The sequence below is a fragment of the Petromyzon marinus genome, chromosome 41, assembly GCF_048934315.1.
Source record: "Petromyzon marinus isolate PM22_M1 ecotype Great Lakes invasive population chromosome 41, UKy_Petmar_22M1.pri1.0, whole genome shotgun sequence".
In the NCBI taxonomy this organism is placed as follows: Eukaryota; Metazoa; Chordata; class Hyperoartia; order Petromyzontiformes; family Petromyzontidae; genus Petromyzon; species Petromyzon marinus.
In genome coordinates, this window is record NC_133707.1 from 8,041,392 (window position 1) to 8,058,539 (window position 17,148).

The window sequence follows — 17,148 nt, forward strand, 5'->3', positions numbered from 1 at the left end:
AAAATGGCTGTTGAAAGGCATAATGTGTTTTGCTATGTGTGTCAAGTGACACCCTGGACAGCCTAGGCAATGAGATGTTACATCTCAAGGGATTTCCCAGGTAAACTTTTTTTTCAACAAATAAATAAGAAGTGGGTACAATGAAATTGGTTTATTCGCTTCCACCGTCGTGGAGTAAACGCAATATTCCACGGCTCTTGAACCAGCAAATATGACTTCACCGGCACATCTTCCGCATCCGCCACTTCCACGCCCCATCCATTGCTTGGACCCTTATCCATATTTTCATCGCATCGTGGCTGAAGGACTGCAACTCTCTCCTTCTGTCGCCCCCCCCCCCCCAACAATCCCTCGTCTCTAAACTGCAGGTGATCCAGAATACTGCTGCAAGACTCATCACCATTCACCCATAAAGGAGACCACATTACCCGAATTCTGTACGGAGTAATCCAATCCCTCCACTGGCTCCCAGGTCAGCTCTGGAGCAACTACAATAGATCCTCCATGGATTCGCTCCCACCTCCCCATCCCCTCGCGTTCCGCTCTACTTCCCTCCGTATGCGCTCCGACTCCAGTAATCAAGTCCTCCTTTAAGAATCCTCCAGGCAACCTTCACTCGACAGGTTCCTCATTTTCTGTAGCTGCCCCCTTGTTGTCTGCAATTGTGTCATCCTACGTCACATGTTGAAGCCCGGGCTCAAAGTCGCCCTCGTCTTCACTGCCAATGACTTTCTCTTCTCGATAATGCAGCGTCTGCTTTACCTCCACCATCCATTGTCTCCTTTCTCTCTCTCTCTCTCTCCCCTACAGTTCTTCTTGGTACTGAGAACCTCAAAACAAAAGCTAAAATGTATCATCAATCCTCTCAAACCAACATAATCCTCCACCTCCGATCAGCACGGTTAGCTACATATGGTGCGAAATAAGTTCAACATGTTGAATTTACGTGCACAGAGATCTTGTGTTGTACATCATATTTAGGCAAAAGCAGTGCAGCAAGTAGGTCGCTGTAGTGTTTCATGTGCTCCCTATGTCACATGGATTTCCTCCGATATACAGACATTGGGCAAAACATCCCGATAAAGGGGTTTTCAGGTAACGCGGTGACTTTATAGCTGATTTCATTAAATGCTACTGTTGTCCATCGTATTATCAGAGTGGTGGATCAAAATAGCTGTTTTATTGATATTTACCACAGAAAAACTGTGATTTTTTTATATTAACCTAGGGCCCTATTTCAAAAGATGGAAAATTAGGGACTGCCCCCAGGCGTCCCACCCAAACCCACCCCAATCCTTTGGAAAGTGCGCACGCTCTGCCTCTGGCCCTTGTTACTTTCAATGTTGCTGTTGGAGCTGATATTATTCCTGAAGATTATTTTTTTATTTTATATTAAGACCGTAACTGCTGTGCTGTTGTCATTACTCGTATTCATCTGCTTTCACGCGTGTATTATTGGTTATAGTACCTGCAAATATTACCGATGTTAATACGGTGTGAGTAAAAATCACCAAGAGAAGCAGTGAATTGCATGAAACGTGTATTTAAAATGTGGGTGTTTCTGTGGAGCGGTTAGCGCGCTGCGCTACGAACTGGTGACCCGGGTTCGATTCCCACTCACAGCCAACACTAGTAGCGGTTATCTGAACTGGTCCTGGGCCTCCCCTAGATCGACTCGGCCTCAAATTAGTACCTGATGCGATTTGTAAACATCGCCACAAAGGAGACAAAGGCGGCCATGCGTGATGTTGGCTCCCCATCCGCTCGTGTGCCGTGCCAGCCTTCATAGGTGCTCGCTAACAGCACTTGCCTCAACAATATGTTAATGCTACACGAGTGATCTTCGTCTTTGTGATCATCTCCAGCTCAGCCCACTGAGCTATGAGCTTTTTTTTCAGAGGCGACCTGCCCACACGTGATAACTCATCACAGTGGCTTATCATGTGAGGGAATTATAGTGGCCAAATAATCGAGACGCTTCCTTATAATCGTAGAGGGCAAAACCGGAGGACCCGGAGGAGAAAAAACAATCCATGTGACCACCACGGAGAGAGAACGCGTGGACTCCAACTATATATAGCCGTCAGAATTGGGATCGAACCCATGTCCTCCTGCGTACCAGGTGAGGGAGATTCATGTTTCGTCGCCACCACGGCGTCCCCGCCATCATCCACAAGCTGTGCACCCTCTGTTTACGCTCGGCCTAGCAACCCATTGACCCTATCGTTCCGTGCACTCACTTCATACCGTACCACCCACCTCCGCACTGCCACGCTCTATCAGCCTCGTCCACTATCATGCTCCACCCATTCCTCCTTCAACCCCTCCTTGCACCATCGCCTCCTGCCCCCGCTGCCACATGTCATTCATTTTCCAAACCCGACTGCTAACGGCCGTACTACGCCGAAGTCGGCAAGCATTGTCAGGCGCTTTGGCGAAAGACGCGTTATACATCCAAAATATAATACAATGTAACGACTGAACAATTTTGGTTTAACACATCGGCTTTCGCGACCAATGCAATCCGTAATCAATTTTTTTTGGGGGGGGGGCGGTTAGATGGCGTAAATAAAGAAGTGCTCACAAGTGACGCCATCACATCATGCCTTCTATTTAAGGAGCGAAACAGGAGGATTTCTCCGCAAATCTAGCTATCGCCTGATGAAGCTAGTTGTAATTACAGGCGAAACGTCGTACTCGGATTGTAAATGTTGTGGCTTTGCTCTCCAACAACACCGGTGTGCTGTACGAGTAACGAATTGTCATTGTTCTGTCTACGTGACAAACCTTACTAATTGGTGGCGGGTTTCACGACACATTTATACATTTACACGATCTAACCCCCCCCCCCCCCAAAAAAAAACACACCTGTATTATGGATGAACACTTTTGTTCAGATTTGGCTGTGAAGGCCCAAAGCATTGGACACCTTGAGGTGCACGCTTGAGTTTCCATGCACAAACACACGCAGCGGTGGGGGTTGAAGTGTTGACGGCCGAAAGTGCCCTTCGAGAGCGTCCACTGCAACAATCTGCGTCGGGGTTTTTTTGCTTTGCCGATCGCAGCGGGGAAGTCCGTAGTTGTGTCTTTTTTTTTTACGAAAGCATTTTGCTTTCGCCTATCATCTTCGTCCAGATGGCAATGATAACCTTCTAAGTCGTCAATTCGAAGAAGACGAAATAATCTCCAACATCACCGCAATATTATTATTCTACTCAGTTGAATATTTTTTTTTGTTCAACAATATATCCTACGGGTTTAATAGAATCCATAATTAAGGTTTATTTTGGTCAAAGCCTCCGTGTCAAACTTAATGGAATCCCTAATGCTTATTTTAATTGGCAAAAAATATTTTTATCGATGTTTTTTTAAATGTATCAAATTGTTCACAAGCATCATCCACCAATCATGCAGTGAATGTAGCCCCTATTATTTTACCCAGTGATTGGTAATTGCTTAGAAGGACATACAAGTCGTGTTTAATTTTATAAAGCACCTAAAATATATATTCACTCTTTGAAAATGTACAAAGAGTGCGAGCTTTAATTTTATTTAAAAAAATAAAATCTCAAACAAAACAACAATATCGTGGAGGCGTATTTTGCGCACAAATTCGTTTTTGTTTCTTTAGTACGTGGGACAAAAACACATGCGGTCGGAACGCTCCGTCCCAATGTTTGGTAAATCCCACATAGAACCACGCGGATTCCGATGACACATTTCCTGCGACTGCGGAAGCCGGCCGCGGTCTATATAAGGCGGCGGGTCACATCCACCGCGGTGCCAGTCGGTGAGGTACAGAGGGCAGTCGGGAGCGACCCACGGAGGGCCACGCGCAAGCCAGCTCCAGCATGTTCCTCAAGATGTTGAAACGCAGAACGTACTCGCTCATCAAAGGTATTGTGCCGCTCTCAATACATCTCACCTTCACGGGTTTCAATGCCTGGCCACTGGCACGCGAGACGATTGGGGCAAGCTAGCGGGGGAGTCCACAACGCAGGACGAGAGAATGTTTAACATTATAATCGGAGACCGCGTGTGACAAGTCACGCAGTCAGTAAACGGTACATTATTAATAGTTTAGTTAGCCTAAAATTGTGATGCTAGGAGACGTAAAGAGACCCTGTTGTAATTTGTGAAGTAGGTTAATACCATACACAAACTGTTGAACATTTGCATGCTAAAAGAGCGTAGAGTATTATGCAAAACTACAGCTGTCTTTTAAAGTATTTAAGCGTGTCTTTTAATATACAGTAATCGTGCATTATGAAACTTGATTAAAAAAAAATATATACATATTTTCCGGAACATAAAAAGTATATGTGCAGGCCTTTATTGTTTCTAAAATTATTGTAATGATCTTTTACAAATTACATTCTTATATTTATACAATGAATTGTGTTACATTTACCCCTCTCTCTTGCGCTGGTGCATGAGTATTATTTGGCTGTTTAATATTTTGTTACATTTTTATTCACTGTTCTTGTGTATAATTGAAGTCTCTCTGAGCGGCGCGATAATAACCAGTTCATAAATAGCATGTAGATTAAATGATTCATGATACGGTTGCTTGGCAGAGATGTGAAACAAACACTGTGCTTGGACAGCATAATTTAAAGACCACAAAAAACCAGATATGATTGTCTTCAAAATCATATAAACACTTTCCCACAGATAAAACTAAAACCACTCACCACATTCACCATTAACACTACTTCCAAACAGAAACGTAGATTAAAATACGGACACATTTATGCCTTGGTCATATTTCAAACCATAACTTTAAAGGTTAGCCTTCCTGTTATTCGGTAGCATTAATGATGAATGTGTTGAGTTTGTTTTACGTGCGCTTGTGCACCACGGCTCACACAGTCCCTCAATTGTTTGTTTTAAATTACAAAGACAAAAATCCCCCGTATAGCCTTAACAGACAATTGGGGCAAGTGCTTTTATCGAGCACCTATGAAGGCCGGCACGGCACACGAGGGGGTGGGTGGACAACACTACGCCCGGCCGCCTTTGTCTCCCTCGTGGAAATGTTTACACATCGCACCAGTTACTCGCTTGAGGCTGAGTCGACCTAGAGGACGCCCAGGACCAGTTCAGATAATCGTCACTGATGGTAGCCGTGAGCGAGAATCAAACTCGGGTCGCCGGGTTCGTAGCGCAGCGAGCTAACCACTCCACTGCATTACCACAGTTATCACGTGCATGTAAAACACCATTCTTAATCCACTGCTGCATCACAGCCTCCCCCTTTGCTGTACGCTTTTCGCAAGGGTTTTATTTCACCTCATCCCACACTGGTCCATACGGGTTTCGTGACGGTCGGGTACAGAGACGCAGGGAGCATAGCGGTAGAGGAGAACGGATTTTCTTACACTGATCTCCGCTGCCTACCATGTATACATTTAGCCTACAACACCTGTTATACATGGTGGTTGTCCATCCATCTAAGCGCTATGCAGGCTTAAGCCTGCTTAGCTTCCAAGATCTAATGACATTGGGCGCATTCCAAGTGATCTGGTTATACCCTCCCCCCCACTTCCGCAGTTGTCATTTAAGCTCGACGTTAATTTACTTTCACGTTTCACCTGACATATGTACGACTAATCGAGCCACAGGTGCAATGTCGTACTGCTGCCCGTATGTGTGGTTTCAGCGATATATACCGTGTCCATCTGTCTAGCTCCGAAGATCGGCACGTCGGTACTAACGCTCTCCTGTCCCGTGCGCAGACGAGTCTGCGGACAAATTCAACAACGGCGTGAAGTTGACCAAATACAAGGCGATGAGCTTCGTCCATTCGGCGCCGGGCGGCGTGAAGAAGAACGCTCCTGCACACCTCGGAAGGCCCGCCATGCCACGACACGAAGGAGCGGTGCGCGGTCGCGTGGCACCGGCAGAAGACGCTGGGGACCGGTTGGAGGCCACCGCTTTGTCAAGTCAACACCCAGAGATCAGCGGCAGCAGCGGCATCGGCAGCATCAGCGGCAATGGAGACGCTGAATCTTTTTCTGCCCAATCCATTGAAAACGCTGCGCTCGCCCAAGCAATCGAGCTCCTCTTAGACCAATGTGGGCCCCTCACCCAGGAGATAGAGGTCCCAGAAGGTCCGCGCCAGGTGTTCGGTAACCATCGTCGTGATCCAGCTCAAGAGGAAGTTGGGCAAAAATGTAATGGCGTGGATCACCGGATGAAAGCTGTGTGTTCAGATGATGTGGAAGTGAGTGTACCAGTGGTTACATTGCAGTCCACGAACAGTTTAGAAGCACTGGTGGAGGATGTCAGGGATTTCACCGCTGCAGGAAAACCTGAATCTGCAGGTTGTAAGAACATACAACTGACGTTGAGTTGCCTGTCTGGTCAAACGCTGTGCTGTGTCAAAGACTGCGCTCATAACGTAGACGCATCTCCCTGCGCGGACACCGCCAGTCTCGATGCCTTGCACGACTCGGACAACGAGCCCTCCACACTGCAGATGGCCGTGAGTCAGGAGAGGGAGCTGCCCGCCGCCATACCCCAGGACGGCGTTCCAACAGCGTCTGGCAAGAAGGCGGTGGCCAGACGACGCTTCTTCAGTGACACCGTCGTCGCAAGCGACGGGCACCGAGTCGGGAAGGCGAAGTCAACGGTGGACGTGGAGCGCGCGCGACGCGGCGGCACCGCACGCCCCGGCAGCGGCGACAGCCTTGGCCAGTTTCACCCGGGCCTCCTGCCGGGCCTCCTGCCGGAAGACGACGAGGAAGAGGTGTTTGTGAAGCATGAGACACGGAGCTCGGTCGCCGAGGTCGCCGAGGTCACCTGCCCGCCAAACTCGTGCCAGGGGAATTCGTCACCGGCGGAAGGAGGACGGTCTTGGTTCGACGAGCATCGGGCCCTTGACGAGACGGTGGAAAGCCAAGAGGATCGCCCAGTCAAGGTATTGAATGTAAAGATTTTTTTGGTAGCTTGCCATTCTCCATGCATTGTCACACGTGAAGGATTTGTGCTTATCAGCCAGTCCTTGATAAACACAAATGCATAATTAATCAGTTATTGGCTGGATGTAGCTAAGGCAGGATAGAGGCTACGTTCTGCTTTGGTAGTTGAGTGGTTTACCAAAGATGGACAATTTAGGTACAACAACCACACAATCTCACTTCTAATCTCTTATGACAGTACTAGGTAATGTTCTAATTCTGTATTGTGGACAAGGCAACGGAGTTTTTCATAACCATTTAACAATTAATCAATAAATCTATTAAAATGTATGAATAACGTTTTTATTTACAGTAAATGTTATGCTAACGCCATCTTTAGCATAACTGAATTTTAAAAAGGACAGGAAAAACGAGATTGAACATCAACAAGAGGCAATACAAATAGGACAAGATGAATGAGACGAAAACAAATTATAGATCGTTAAATCATATCATGATGCAGAATCGTGACAATTCATTACATGTCAGTGGAAGATAAATGAATGGTTACACGCACGGTCTTAACGTATACTTCATATCAGATGGATTGTACGAGTTAATAATGTCTACCAGAGTATTATGGGGCGGTGGTGAATAGGGCGTCACGGTGGCGAGATGTTAACTCACTCGCCTGGTATACAGGCGGTCGTGGGTTCGATCTCGACCCTGACGCCTGCTGTGTATTTGGAGTTTGCGTGTCTCTCTCCCCGTGGTCGCCGAACGATTTTTCTCCGGGTCCTCCGGTTTTTCCCTCCACATTTAGAAGCACGCGTTTAGAGTATTTGGCTCCTATAAATGTCCACATGATAAGCCACTTCGTTGAGCTATCATTCGTGGCCAGGTCGCTTCTGAAAATGAGCTATATCGCTCAGTGGGCCTTACCTGGTAAAATAAAAAAAATGTTTAGTTTCTATTTTTAATGTCACTCTGTAAGCCACGTGCCAACTGACTCAGTTGCGAGTGCTGTGCCCACTGAGGCACCCATTCTCTTTGAACCAAAGACGGTATCGTGCAGCGCCAGTTCGAGTTATATGCTGGAACCGAGGGTGAGTAATAGGGCACTGCCAGTTTTTAGCTAGAGTTGGGATTAAGAGGAAAAGTTCAGATTTCCACGCTGATAGGAGAAAATAATATTTACGGAAAAACCATGTGAGCCTACAAAAATAAAACATAGCTTAAAACAATTTAATCAGCCCAAAGAAATAAAAAAAAATTCTCAGTCTACAAAAAATACTTATTTAATAGATTAATCTCATTTCTCCTCTGTGGAAATAAACATAGTAATTAAACCGACTCCTTCGCCAAAACAATATAATCTCTACTGATTACCAACCCTATTGTTGTTGTTTTTCATTGTGGGTGACCGTGTATTATTTTCCCCTGTATTGAATTACAATCGGAAGTAGTGTCTTGACGCAGTGGTTAGCGCGCACTGCACTATAAAAGACGGACGCCAGAATACGATTCCCGGCCACGGCTACAATCAGTGGCGAGTGATCTTTGAACCGGCCCTGGCACCCACCAACCTCCCCCTCCACATTTACCAATCTACACTGACAAGCATGGTGAAGTATGGTCAAACAACCAGTCAACCCGGCATGGATGGGGATACCTTGATCCAGCAGTGGATTGACAAAGGCCTAATGTTTTTTTCCTACATAATATGTATTCATTTAGCATGGACATTTAAAGTTGGAAAGTTCAAGGGAAAACACAACCGAAAAAATATCGCATGTAGTATCAAAAACTGTTTTTTCTTCTAAAATAAACGTGAAATCAATAAATAAAAGTCCCAGTGAGGATGGTGCTTCGTATCTAATCTCCTGTGTTTGCAAAGCCCTCGTGTTTAACCTCTGCCGTCAAACGGACTCGGACAACATCCAAATAAAATCAACATATGCAATCTCGCCTAAAATTCCATCCGCTCGGAGGTGGATAGTAGTGAGTACAATATTATAAATATACGTATTAACAACGCGATATTTTTTTTACTCTCAACACTAATCAGGAAGTGCCTGTAAAAAAAGTGGTCGTTAAGTCGAAATGTCTCCCTGCTCATATGAGCAATGGGGCAGCACTCACCTCCGTGATTTTTCCGTCAGCAATATTGTGTATATTTATTTTACTACCTCAACATTATCCCGATGATATTATTATTATCGGTGCCACGCCCTGACACGAATAATTCATCGCGGAGCAGTGCAACCGCCCTCGTGTCGGAGAGAACGGGTCGCAGAAGCGAACATTACGGCGCTACCTCTAAAAAAAATCCCTTCAGGTGACCCTCCAGTCCACACTTTGCAACTTGCATACGAGTCAAGCCAATCCATTCAACGTTCAGCGCCAGAATTTAAACAAATTAAGTGCGAAACCAAATTTAATGTCACGGTTTGCTTGTGCAGTCATTGGTGACCAGCCAGAGACCATCAAATCAATTCACCTGAGAGCCCAGTTTAATCACAGGCAACTACAGTGCCAGCTCAACACTCTGACCTCTGAGCCATCCTGCCACCTTGCGACAACCACAGTTGAAACGGAGACGATGCAGAGCTTGCGAAATGAATAATATCTCCACTGCTATGTTTCTCACCAGCCGTCCAGGCAGGCATCGACTCGCCGAGTTACGGGGTTGGATCACCTGGACCAGCTGTGCTGTCTCATGGAGAAGATGGGCCATCAAAAGGAGGCCAACAAGAGGCTCCAGCAGGAAAACCAGCAGCTTCAGACCGAGCTGCAGGCTCAGAAGTTACAGCAGGTGAGGGCTCACATCCGGTTTTACAAAATGACTTGATTCAATGAATTGATCGAACACCGATATGATAATAGGTTTTCCCCCTTTTTTCTGGCAACAAAACAGGTGTTAAGATGTTAAAACACCAAACTGAAATCTTTAACAAGGAATAATGTCTGCAATATTATATCAGCATCACTGCCCTAATTTGGATAAAGGACATCAAAGACTCAATTTACAAGTCCTGCAGTAAAACTGTACATGTCTCAGCAATCGGTACGTTCAGACTTATGAACAACCTTCAACCAATGGTCTCATTGTCCTCCCGTTGTCTTTCATGATATGGACACAATTTTGACTCCACGACCTACAGGTGAACAGGGCTCTGTGCATCGACTGAGCCATTGGACACGACGGCACTATTTGTTGTTTGTAAATCAATATTTGCGTGACTCATTTAAATACTACGACTCTTATAAGTGTACTTTTTCCCAACTCGTTGGCAGGAGGCCATGAGGTCCCGCTGCACATGCGGAGCGGCCGTGTGGCAGAGGAAGGCATGGGGCACTGCAATGCCTGGGCTTTCCTCGCCGGCCCGTCACTCCGTCCACCAGTCCAGCACGACAGTCGCTCGCATGAGGGTCAACTCCGTGTCGGCCGGGTGGCCGACACGGGAGGCACTCGGAGGTGAGCCGACGGAGAGAGCGCTCTTCCCCGTTTTTATTTCATTTGGTTTTGTCATCTTCCTGAAGCATAGTTCGGTTAAGGATTCGCGTCTGGATGTGAGACAGGGTTGGCGCTTGCACATTAAAAGGGAAACCCATCGTATTAGTATCGTTTTGGAGTGAGCCCAACATCTAAATATAGGACCACAGAGGTTGGGCAATTGGTGCCTCTGGTTCTGGATGCCTTTCCACTTGTCTGTGGCTTCTCGTGCCTTTTCAGAGTTCTCTCTCTCGTTCTGAGATTGAACTAAATCTGTGCGCGTTACAAATTCTACATTACTGTTGTATGCAGGAAAATGTCCTTGCGCTGAATAACTATCTTATAACTGGGGACCAAGCAGGACCAACTGCTGGAACAAATTGAGCGGGCTTATTCAAGAAACGATTATGCACAAAAAATGTTACTCCTCCATCATGCTTAAAAGGGCGATATAACTGAATTGAAACATTACCCTCTCATCTTTGATATAAAAAATATATATTAACTGCCATTGGTTTTCACATCTGATGATGATTGCTTGTGTTGCAGTCGAAACGTCGTGATAATTTTATTGTTTTATATATATTTTATTATTTTATTGTTTCCCTTCAACGTGACTTTACCGAAAGAACCAAGAATATGCCAGTATATACTTTACATATACATTACATACATCCACACATCATACTGGACATGTGGGGGAAAAAAATCTGTGTAGCTCATCGGATTTCTCCAGTATAAATCAACATTGATACCTAACTGGATTGATGGTTCTTCACTGATGGGTAGCAATGAAAAATGAACGATTGCCTCGCGTCCCGATGTTGCCAACGACAGAGCATGCCCCGCATGTGTTTTGCAGGGCTGCACCGGCGAATGGGCTCGCTGAGGGAGGAGCGCACGAGGCTGACACGCGCGCTCACTCTGAGATCCGACAAACACGGCTGAGATAGAGCTCCCCCCCCCCACGCCTCCTACCGGTCTTCTGCCTGCACACAGGTCAGTCGCAAACGCATTGACTGACTCGCCCCCCCCCCCCCCCCGGGGCCTTACACGACCAGGGCCGGAATCAACCAATGGGCCAAATCAGGCCCTCGTGATTTTTTGTAGGCCCTCCTTTAGTAGGCGGGTCGAGCGAACGGTAGCCATGGGGAATGAAACTAAAAATGTTGTCTTAGAATTACGATGATCGGCAAGCCGTCGCCACCTCTCTCACAGTGCTGCGATGCAACAAACCGCACAGCACCGGCACACGAGCTGTCCAGTCGATGTCCTCTTCACTTACGTTCCATTCCTTGGCTGCCACTCACTGTATTTGACCACTGGCCATCAATCCTCTTCGGGATGCATCCTGCCCGATCCCACTTCCTATTTTTTTTTAACAGTTTGAATCATGTCTTTAACCTGCATTTGTTCTCTAATGCATGTTGTTCCTCTTTCCGTCTCTCAGTGTAATTCCAAGAATGCATCTCGCTTCGCTTCTCTGTGCACTTTTCGGTTTGTGATCCATTTTCTTGTTAATGACCGTGCGTCTGAACCACCGCTGGGTCATTAGCAGGTACAGCAGTACTCCACTGACTATAAAAACGCAATTGTTTTACAGTGTGACCATGGGGTGGAAATATTTGGTGACATATTTACAAATTTCCATCGTGGCCAGTTGTGGTTTCAGTGCTGGCCTCGGGTCGCATGCCTTCGCAAGATAACAGTGACCTTGAAATCTGAAAATACGTCAGACGAAAGAGGCATCGATAAATAGTGTCAATGTCCCACCGGCCATCCACCCACCCTCTCAGCCACTGGGCTTCGTTGACGACTGACCATCAGATAGCCAATAGGCAGTCACTGTCATCTGTTTAGATTCTTGGATGTGAACTTCAAGGGACTGTATTGAAACTGGTTTACAAGTAAAAATAAAAACAAACCACATTCATTATATTAAACTTGGTAATATAGCACTGAAGGTATGTTTGTAAGTTGTTAATCAGTGATGACTTAACTTTGGAACAATTTTGCCAAGTATTTTACTGTACATTAAAATTCAAGATATTTGAATGTGATCGGTTTTTTTTGTTGTTTTCTGACTTGGCAGCATAATCATTGCAAGTACACAAAAAACATCTCGTGACGAGGTCGTCTGCGAGTTCAAATCCTATTTGTGGATTGACTCAGCTCTGCATCTATTTGAGGCATAGTAGCTATCGAGTGTGCTATACTACACTGTACAATGCTACATACGGTGTAATTGAACCGGGAACCATGGACCGAAGGGGCCCAGGCGCTAGGCTCTGTACAATGTTCCCTCGTTCTTGACGAACTTGCTATCTGTGATTTTGGCTATCCGCGAATCGCATCTAAAACTCTACACGACTGCTGCATCGAGAGAGAGAGAGATAAAGTGATGAGAATGTGATGAGATAATGTGATGTGATGAGATTTACTATTGGTATACATTTATTTAAGGTAATTCATCGTAGGCTATTATCATTATCCGCGAAATTTGCTATTCATGAGCATTTCCGGAATGTACCCCTCGCGAATAACGAGGCAATACTGTAGAGGGGAGAAATGCAATTCCTTGAATCAAAGCCCATACGTTTCAAATAACACACACAGACACGTTTCTGCATGTCGTTTGAAACTTTGAAGGCTTTCTGGCCTGCACTGTTCTTCTCTTACGATAAGGGTTTTACTGGTAGGAACGAAGTTGTAAACTGAGTGTACCAGCCTGCAATAGATTAATGTGTCCGTCTGTCCGTCCCCTTTCAATACTTTAACGAAGTGAAATCTCGTGCTGTTGGGGTGTAAAATCAGCAATAGACAGCGCAGAGACTTGTCCTACCAGCCCACCCTGCAGGGACCTGTTTTAATCGTCATTTACAAAATGTGACCGGGAGCCCCACGATGCCAAACACGGTTATGCCACCCCCACTTTGTCGTAAGTCACGGCAGCTGCCCGCTCTAAAAAGTGCTCGTCACTGCCATAAAAATGCGGCTCTTTTCACCGCGGGCTCGAGAGATTGTAAACAGGAGTTGAGCACGGACCCACACAGGAAACCACTCCTGTCTGGAGCAGTTAAGATCGATCGGGCAGACATTGGATTTTGTCGACGTATGGTGAACCCCCATCGCGGGCCAATCCAGTGCCGGAATAAGCTAGTGCGGGGCCTGTAGCATATGTTATAAAGGGGCCCTAAATTAAACAAACACAAAAATATTGAACGCGAATTTGTTTACTTGCATACTAAAGTTATTGCATTTTTTCATTTGCTACACAGCCAGATAATATGACAAATCGCTAACCTTGAACACCCAGTCGTTCATAATAGTTGAAGGCAGTATAGTACTATAGTAATAGAGCAAGTGCAGAATCACTGAACCAGAATTGACAGCTTTGAAAGCGTTTAGCGCGGGGCCTTTGAAAGTGCGGGGGCCCGCAGCATATGTGGCTACATTTGCTACTAGGATAATCCGGCACTGGCCAATCGGCGCACGTTACCCGCTCTCTACGCAAAACAAGAAAAGGGGGGGGGGGGGCGGCTGAGCAGAACCTGCGGTTAGCGCGAGTGGAAAAGACGGCTGCGGGGTGGGAGGGGGGCTTTCCACAGTGGTCGGCTGAGCAGGGAGCACATGACTGCACTTTCTGAATTACATCGGTGTGAGGTCACACGCCACACGCCCATCATGTGCCATTACAAACTGGTGGGCGGCCGTTTACACGATGAGGCCATTTGTTCCATATTTTTTAATTAGAGAGAGAGAAAAAAACATCATCATGCCGTGTTGTTAATTATGGAAAGCTAGTTGGTTAACGAGGAAACTATATTTATATTTACACATACTTGGACACGTTTCAAAGTCCACCCTCCGCCCCATCCCCCCCCATGTATCTGCAGTTTAAAATTCAAATTGACATTATAAATACAAGTTAGTTTATTTAGCAATAGATGTCTGATTGTTGAAGGTCTTTGTAACGCGACAGCTACTAAGAGATAACTATCACACATGCCAATTTTAAACTGTTATTTGTAAAAATGTAATTGACATTCGGTCCCATGGTGTTAAAGTGCAGTCTCCAACCCTTACCATCTCTCTGGCCTCTGTTTTTATGTGCTATGAAGGGCCATTGCCTGAAACGTTGTCTATTATATATACATATTTCAGGCCACAGTGTTATTGACCAATATATGTGGCGCTTATTTTATTTGTCGACATACCATACATCCAAGTACATTGTACAGTAACAACACACTGATACTATGATAGAAAATGTTGCAATAACTTAATAATATGCATGAGGCTATGTGTGAAAGGCTTGTTTGTTTAATATAATAACCAAAATATTACATGTCTTGCCAAATTTTACCAATATATTTTATCCACTGTAAAGTGAATACCTCCCCATGTCAAATAATAAATAATAGTATATAATAACATAAACCTACTTATGTAAATAACCAAGCACATTAAATAATGGATCCCATTCGCATCAGTACACGAGGATACAAATGAAGACTCTCACTCTTTTTAAAGAAGAGCCATCACTTGAAACATTCGTCATTTACATATTTAGTTTTCGCTTATAAGGGGCAGTGTTAACGATGCACGTGTTGACCTTTAATTTAAACGCTGATTGTCACGGCGCACCTTTAACGAGCCACACTAGAGACGGATCAGCGCAAAGGGCGCATGGCCTCGTCGTGCAAGTTACGCTTGCATCACTCTCTCACTGTTGCCCAGCACAACTTTGTTCAGCATTAGACCTCCTTTGCTAGTACCAAAATGTAATTATAGGGGTTTTTCCCCTTTTTTTCTGACAACAAAACTGAAACCTTCTTACAAGGATTCATGTCTGCGTTAACCACAATACCTGGCAGTCAAAATACAAACAAAAAACATACTAAGATAATATATGATGCATTGTCCTTGAAACTGATTGGTCCACAACAAGGGACGGCTTTCTTTTGAGCCTCGACCCAATTGGTGCTCGACCACGTGACGCCTTCTGTTCAGCTTCCGAAATCGGACCAACAGGATGCCCGTTGTGCAACTGCACATAATTTATGCGTTTAACTTTGTATCACTCCTAACCCTGAGGTATGAAATGTTACGTATTTCCTACAGGGGTGACGAGCACCTGCCGAGGATCTCAACCGTGGAGTTGCTTTCTCTTTTGGGGGACAGAAGACGTCTGCACGCAGCGGTGCCACAGCGTCCCTCGACTCCAAGCGACATTTGACGCGTCGCTCGCAACCGCTCGCCCGCCCCCCTAAAGACAACCTCCGACGTGAAGTCGATATTAGGGGAAGGGGAGCGGCAAAGCCGGACTCGGCAGCAGCGATTGTCTCGCGTATAGGTCCGCCTCCGTCGCGTAGCTGGGACGATTTTGGTCATGTTCAAGTTGGGCCGGTCAGTGTGAAGTCTCCTCTCTGTGTGCGGCAGATTGGGACGGCGGTGAAGGTTTCTCCTTTGTACGACGCGGCGTGAACACGTGAGGTATCGCGCGATTGTACAACCGACGGGCGTGCGATTTTTTTTCCACGTGCACGTTCACAGAATGCGTGTTTGTGCTATTGAAAACGAATGCTGCCTTTGAAACAATTGCAATTGCGCGCGTTTGCGTGTTTGTTAAAACTGTGACTTTTCGCAACGTGCTGTATCGACGTTGATGATGAAATATCCATCATAAGCTAACCTTATAAGCTTAAATTTTGATTTAAAGCTTTCGTGACTGCAGTGATTCATATTCTTGGTTCTTTCGGTAAAGTCACGTTGCTTAGTCGCAACGTTGACGTGAGCGATTGGATGGTGGTGGCAGCTATCATTGTTGGTGGTCCAGGGCCATTGATGTTAATTATATCGTCCGATGACAAGAACCAGTCTCAATCATAAAGGACGACCGATGCTGATGGTGCAGCCTTGTCGGAAGGTGTACATTTTATCCAGCACGGAGGGATAAAAAGGAAATTTAACTCGGGCTTGTAACTTGGAGAAATACCCTCAACCGAGTGAGCTCGAACGTAGCTAATTTCAAAGTGCTGTCCAAACGAGAATTTGGCATTGTTCAACATCCTGCTAACAGCCTTGAAAGCTGGGTTGGGCATTTCACATTACCATGCCATCTATAGGCCAACGACTGCCTTCACAGTAGTTCTCATATTTTTATCAACCCCAAACGGGACCACAGGATGTGCTGGCCCTCCCCCCACAGGGACGTTAATTTGCAATCGTCCGGTTGTGGGTTAAGCACTCTTAACTACCGTGTTCGTCGTAATAACTTATCGTATCACATAACACGTACGATTTTACTACCATTTGCTGTATTCAAGAATCAGCCACTGGTTGATACATTTTTGTTACGTTCCAATTTGCACTAGGGATTAACTTGGACATTGTAACTTAACAATTTATGGGCAGCAAATGCCCATCATTTTATGATGACGACACTTGAAAATGTCCATTTATGACCATGGGGTATTGCAGTATTGTTATATTTTAAATGCACGGTACTGTATTTTTGTTGTAAATAAAGAACTCGGGCAAATGTCACACTGTTCCGTCTGCATCACAAAACTCACGAAAAATATAAATCTTGTAACTGCTGTGACGGTGGTAAAGTATGTGTAGCCTCCTACCAAACAACCCTACTTGGTCCGTGTCAAGTCCAGCCTCATTTGCAAGAGTAACCCGGGAAAGAAAGGGTCTACGGTATTTGTCTAGACGGGAACATGCAATGGTTTACTGTTTTGA

The 17,148-nt window shown here is 45.5% G+C and overlaps 1 protein-coding gene across 1 annotated transcript; it reads left to right on the top strand.

The window, feature by feature from the left end:
* Nucleotides 1-3,763: 3,763 nt before the first annotated feature.
* Nucleotides 3,764-16,947, top strand: LOC116950988 (uncharacterized). The gene is made up of 6 exons (XM_032969242.2): nucleotides 3,764-3,897; nucleotides 5,739-6,922; nucleotides 9,556-9,717; nucleotides 10,200-10,380; nucleotides 11,261-11,397; nucleotides 15,523-16,947. The coding sequence occupies exons 1-5, from the start codon at nucleotides 3,852-3,854 to the stop codon at nucleotides 11,344-11,346; spliced, it is 1,659 nt and encodes a 552-aa protein (XP_032825133.2). The 5' UTR covers nucleotides 3,764-3,851; the 3' UTR covers nucleotides 11,347-11,397; nucleotides 15,523-16,947.
* The last annotated feature ends 201 nt before the right edge of the window (nucleotides 16,948-17,148 follow it).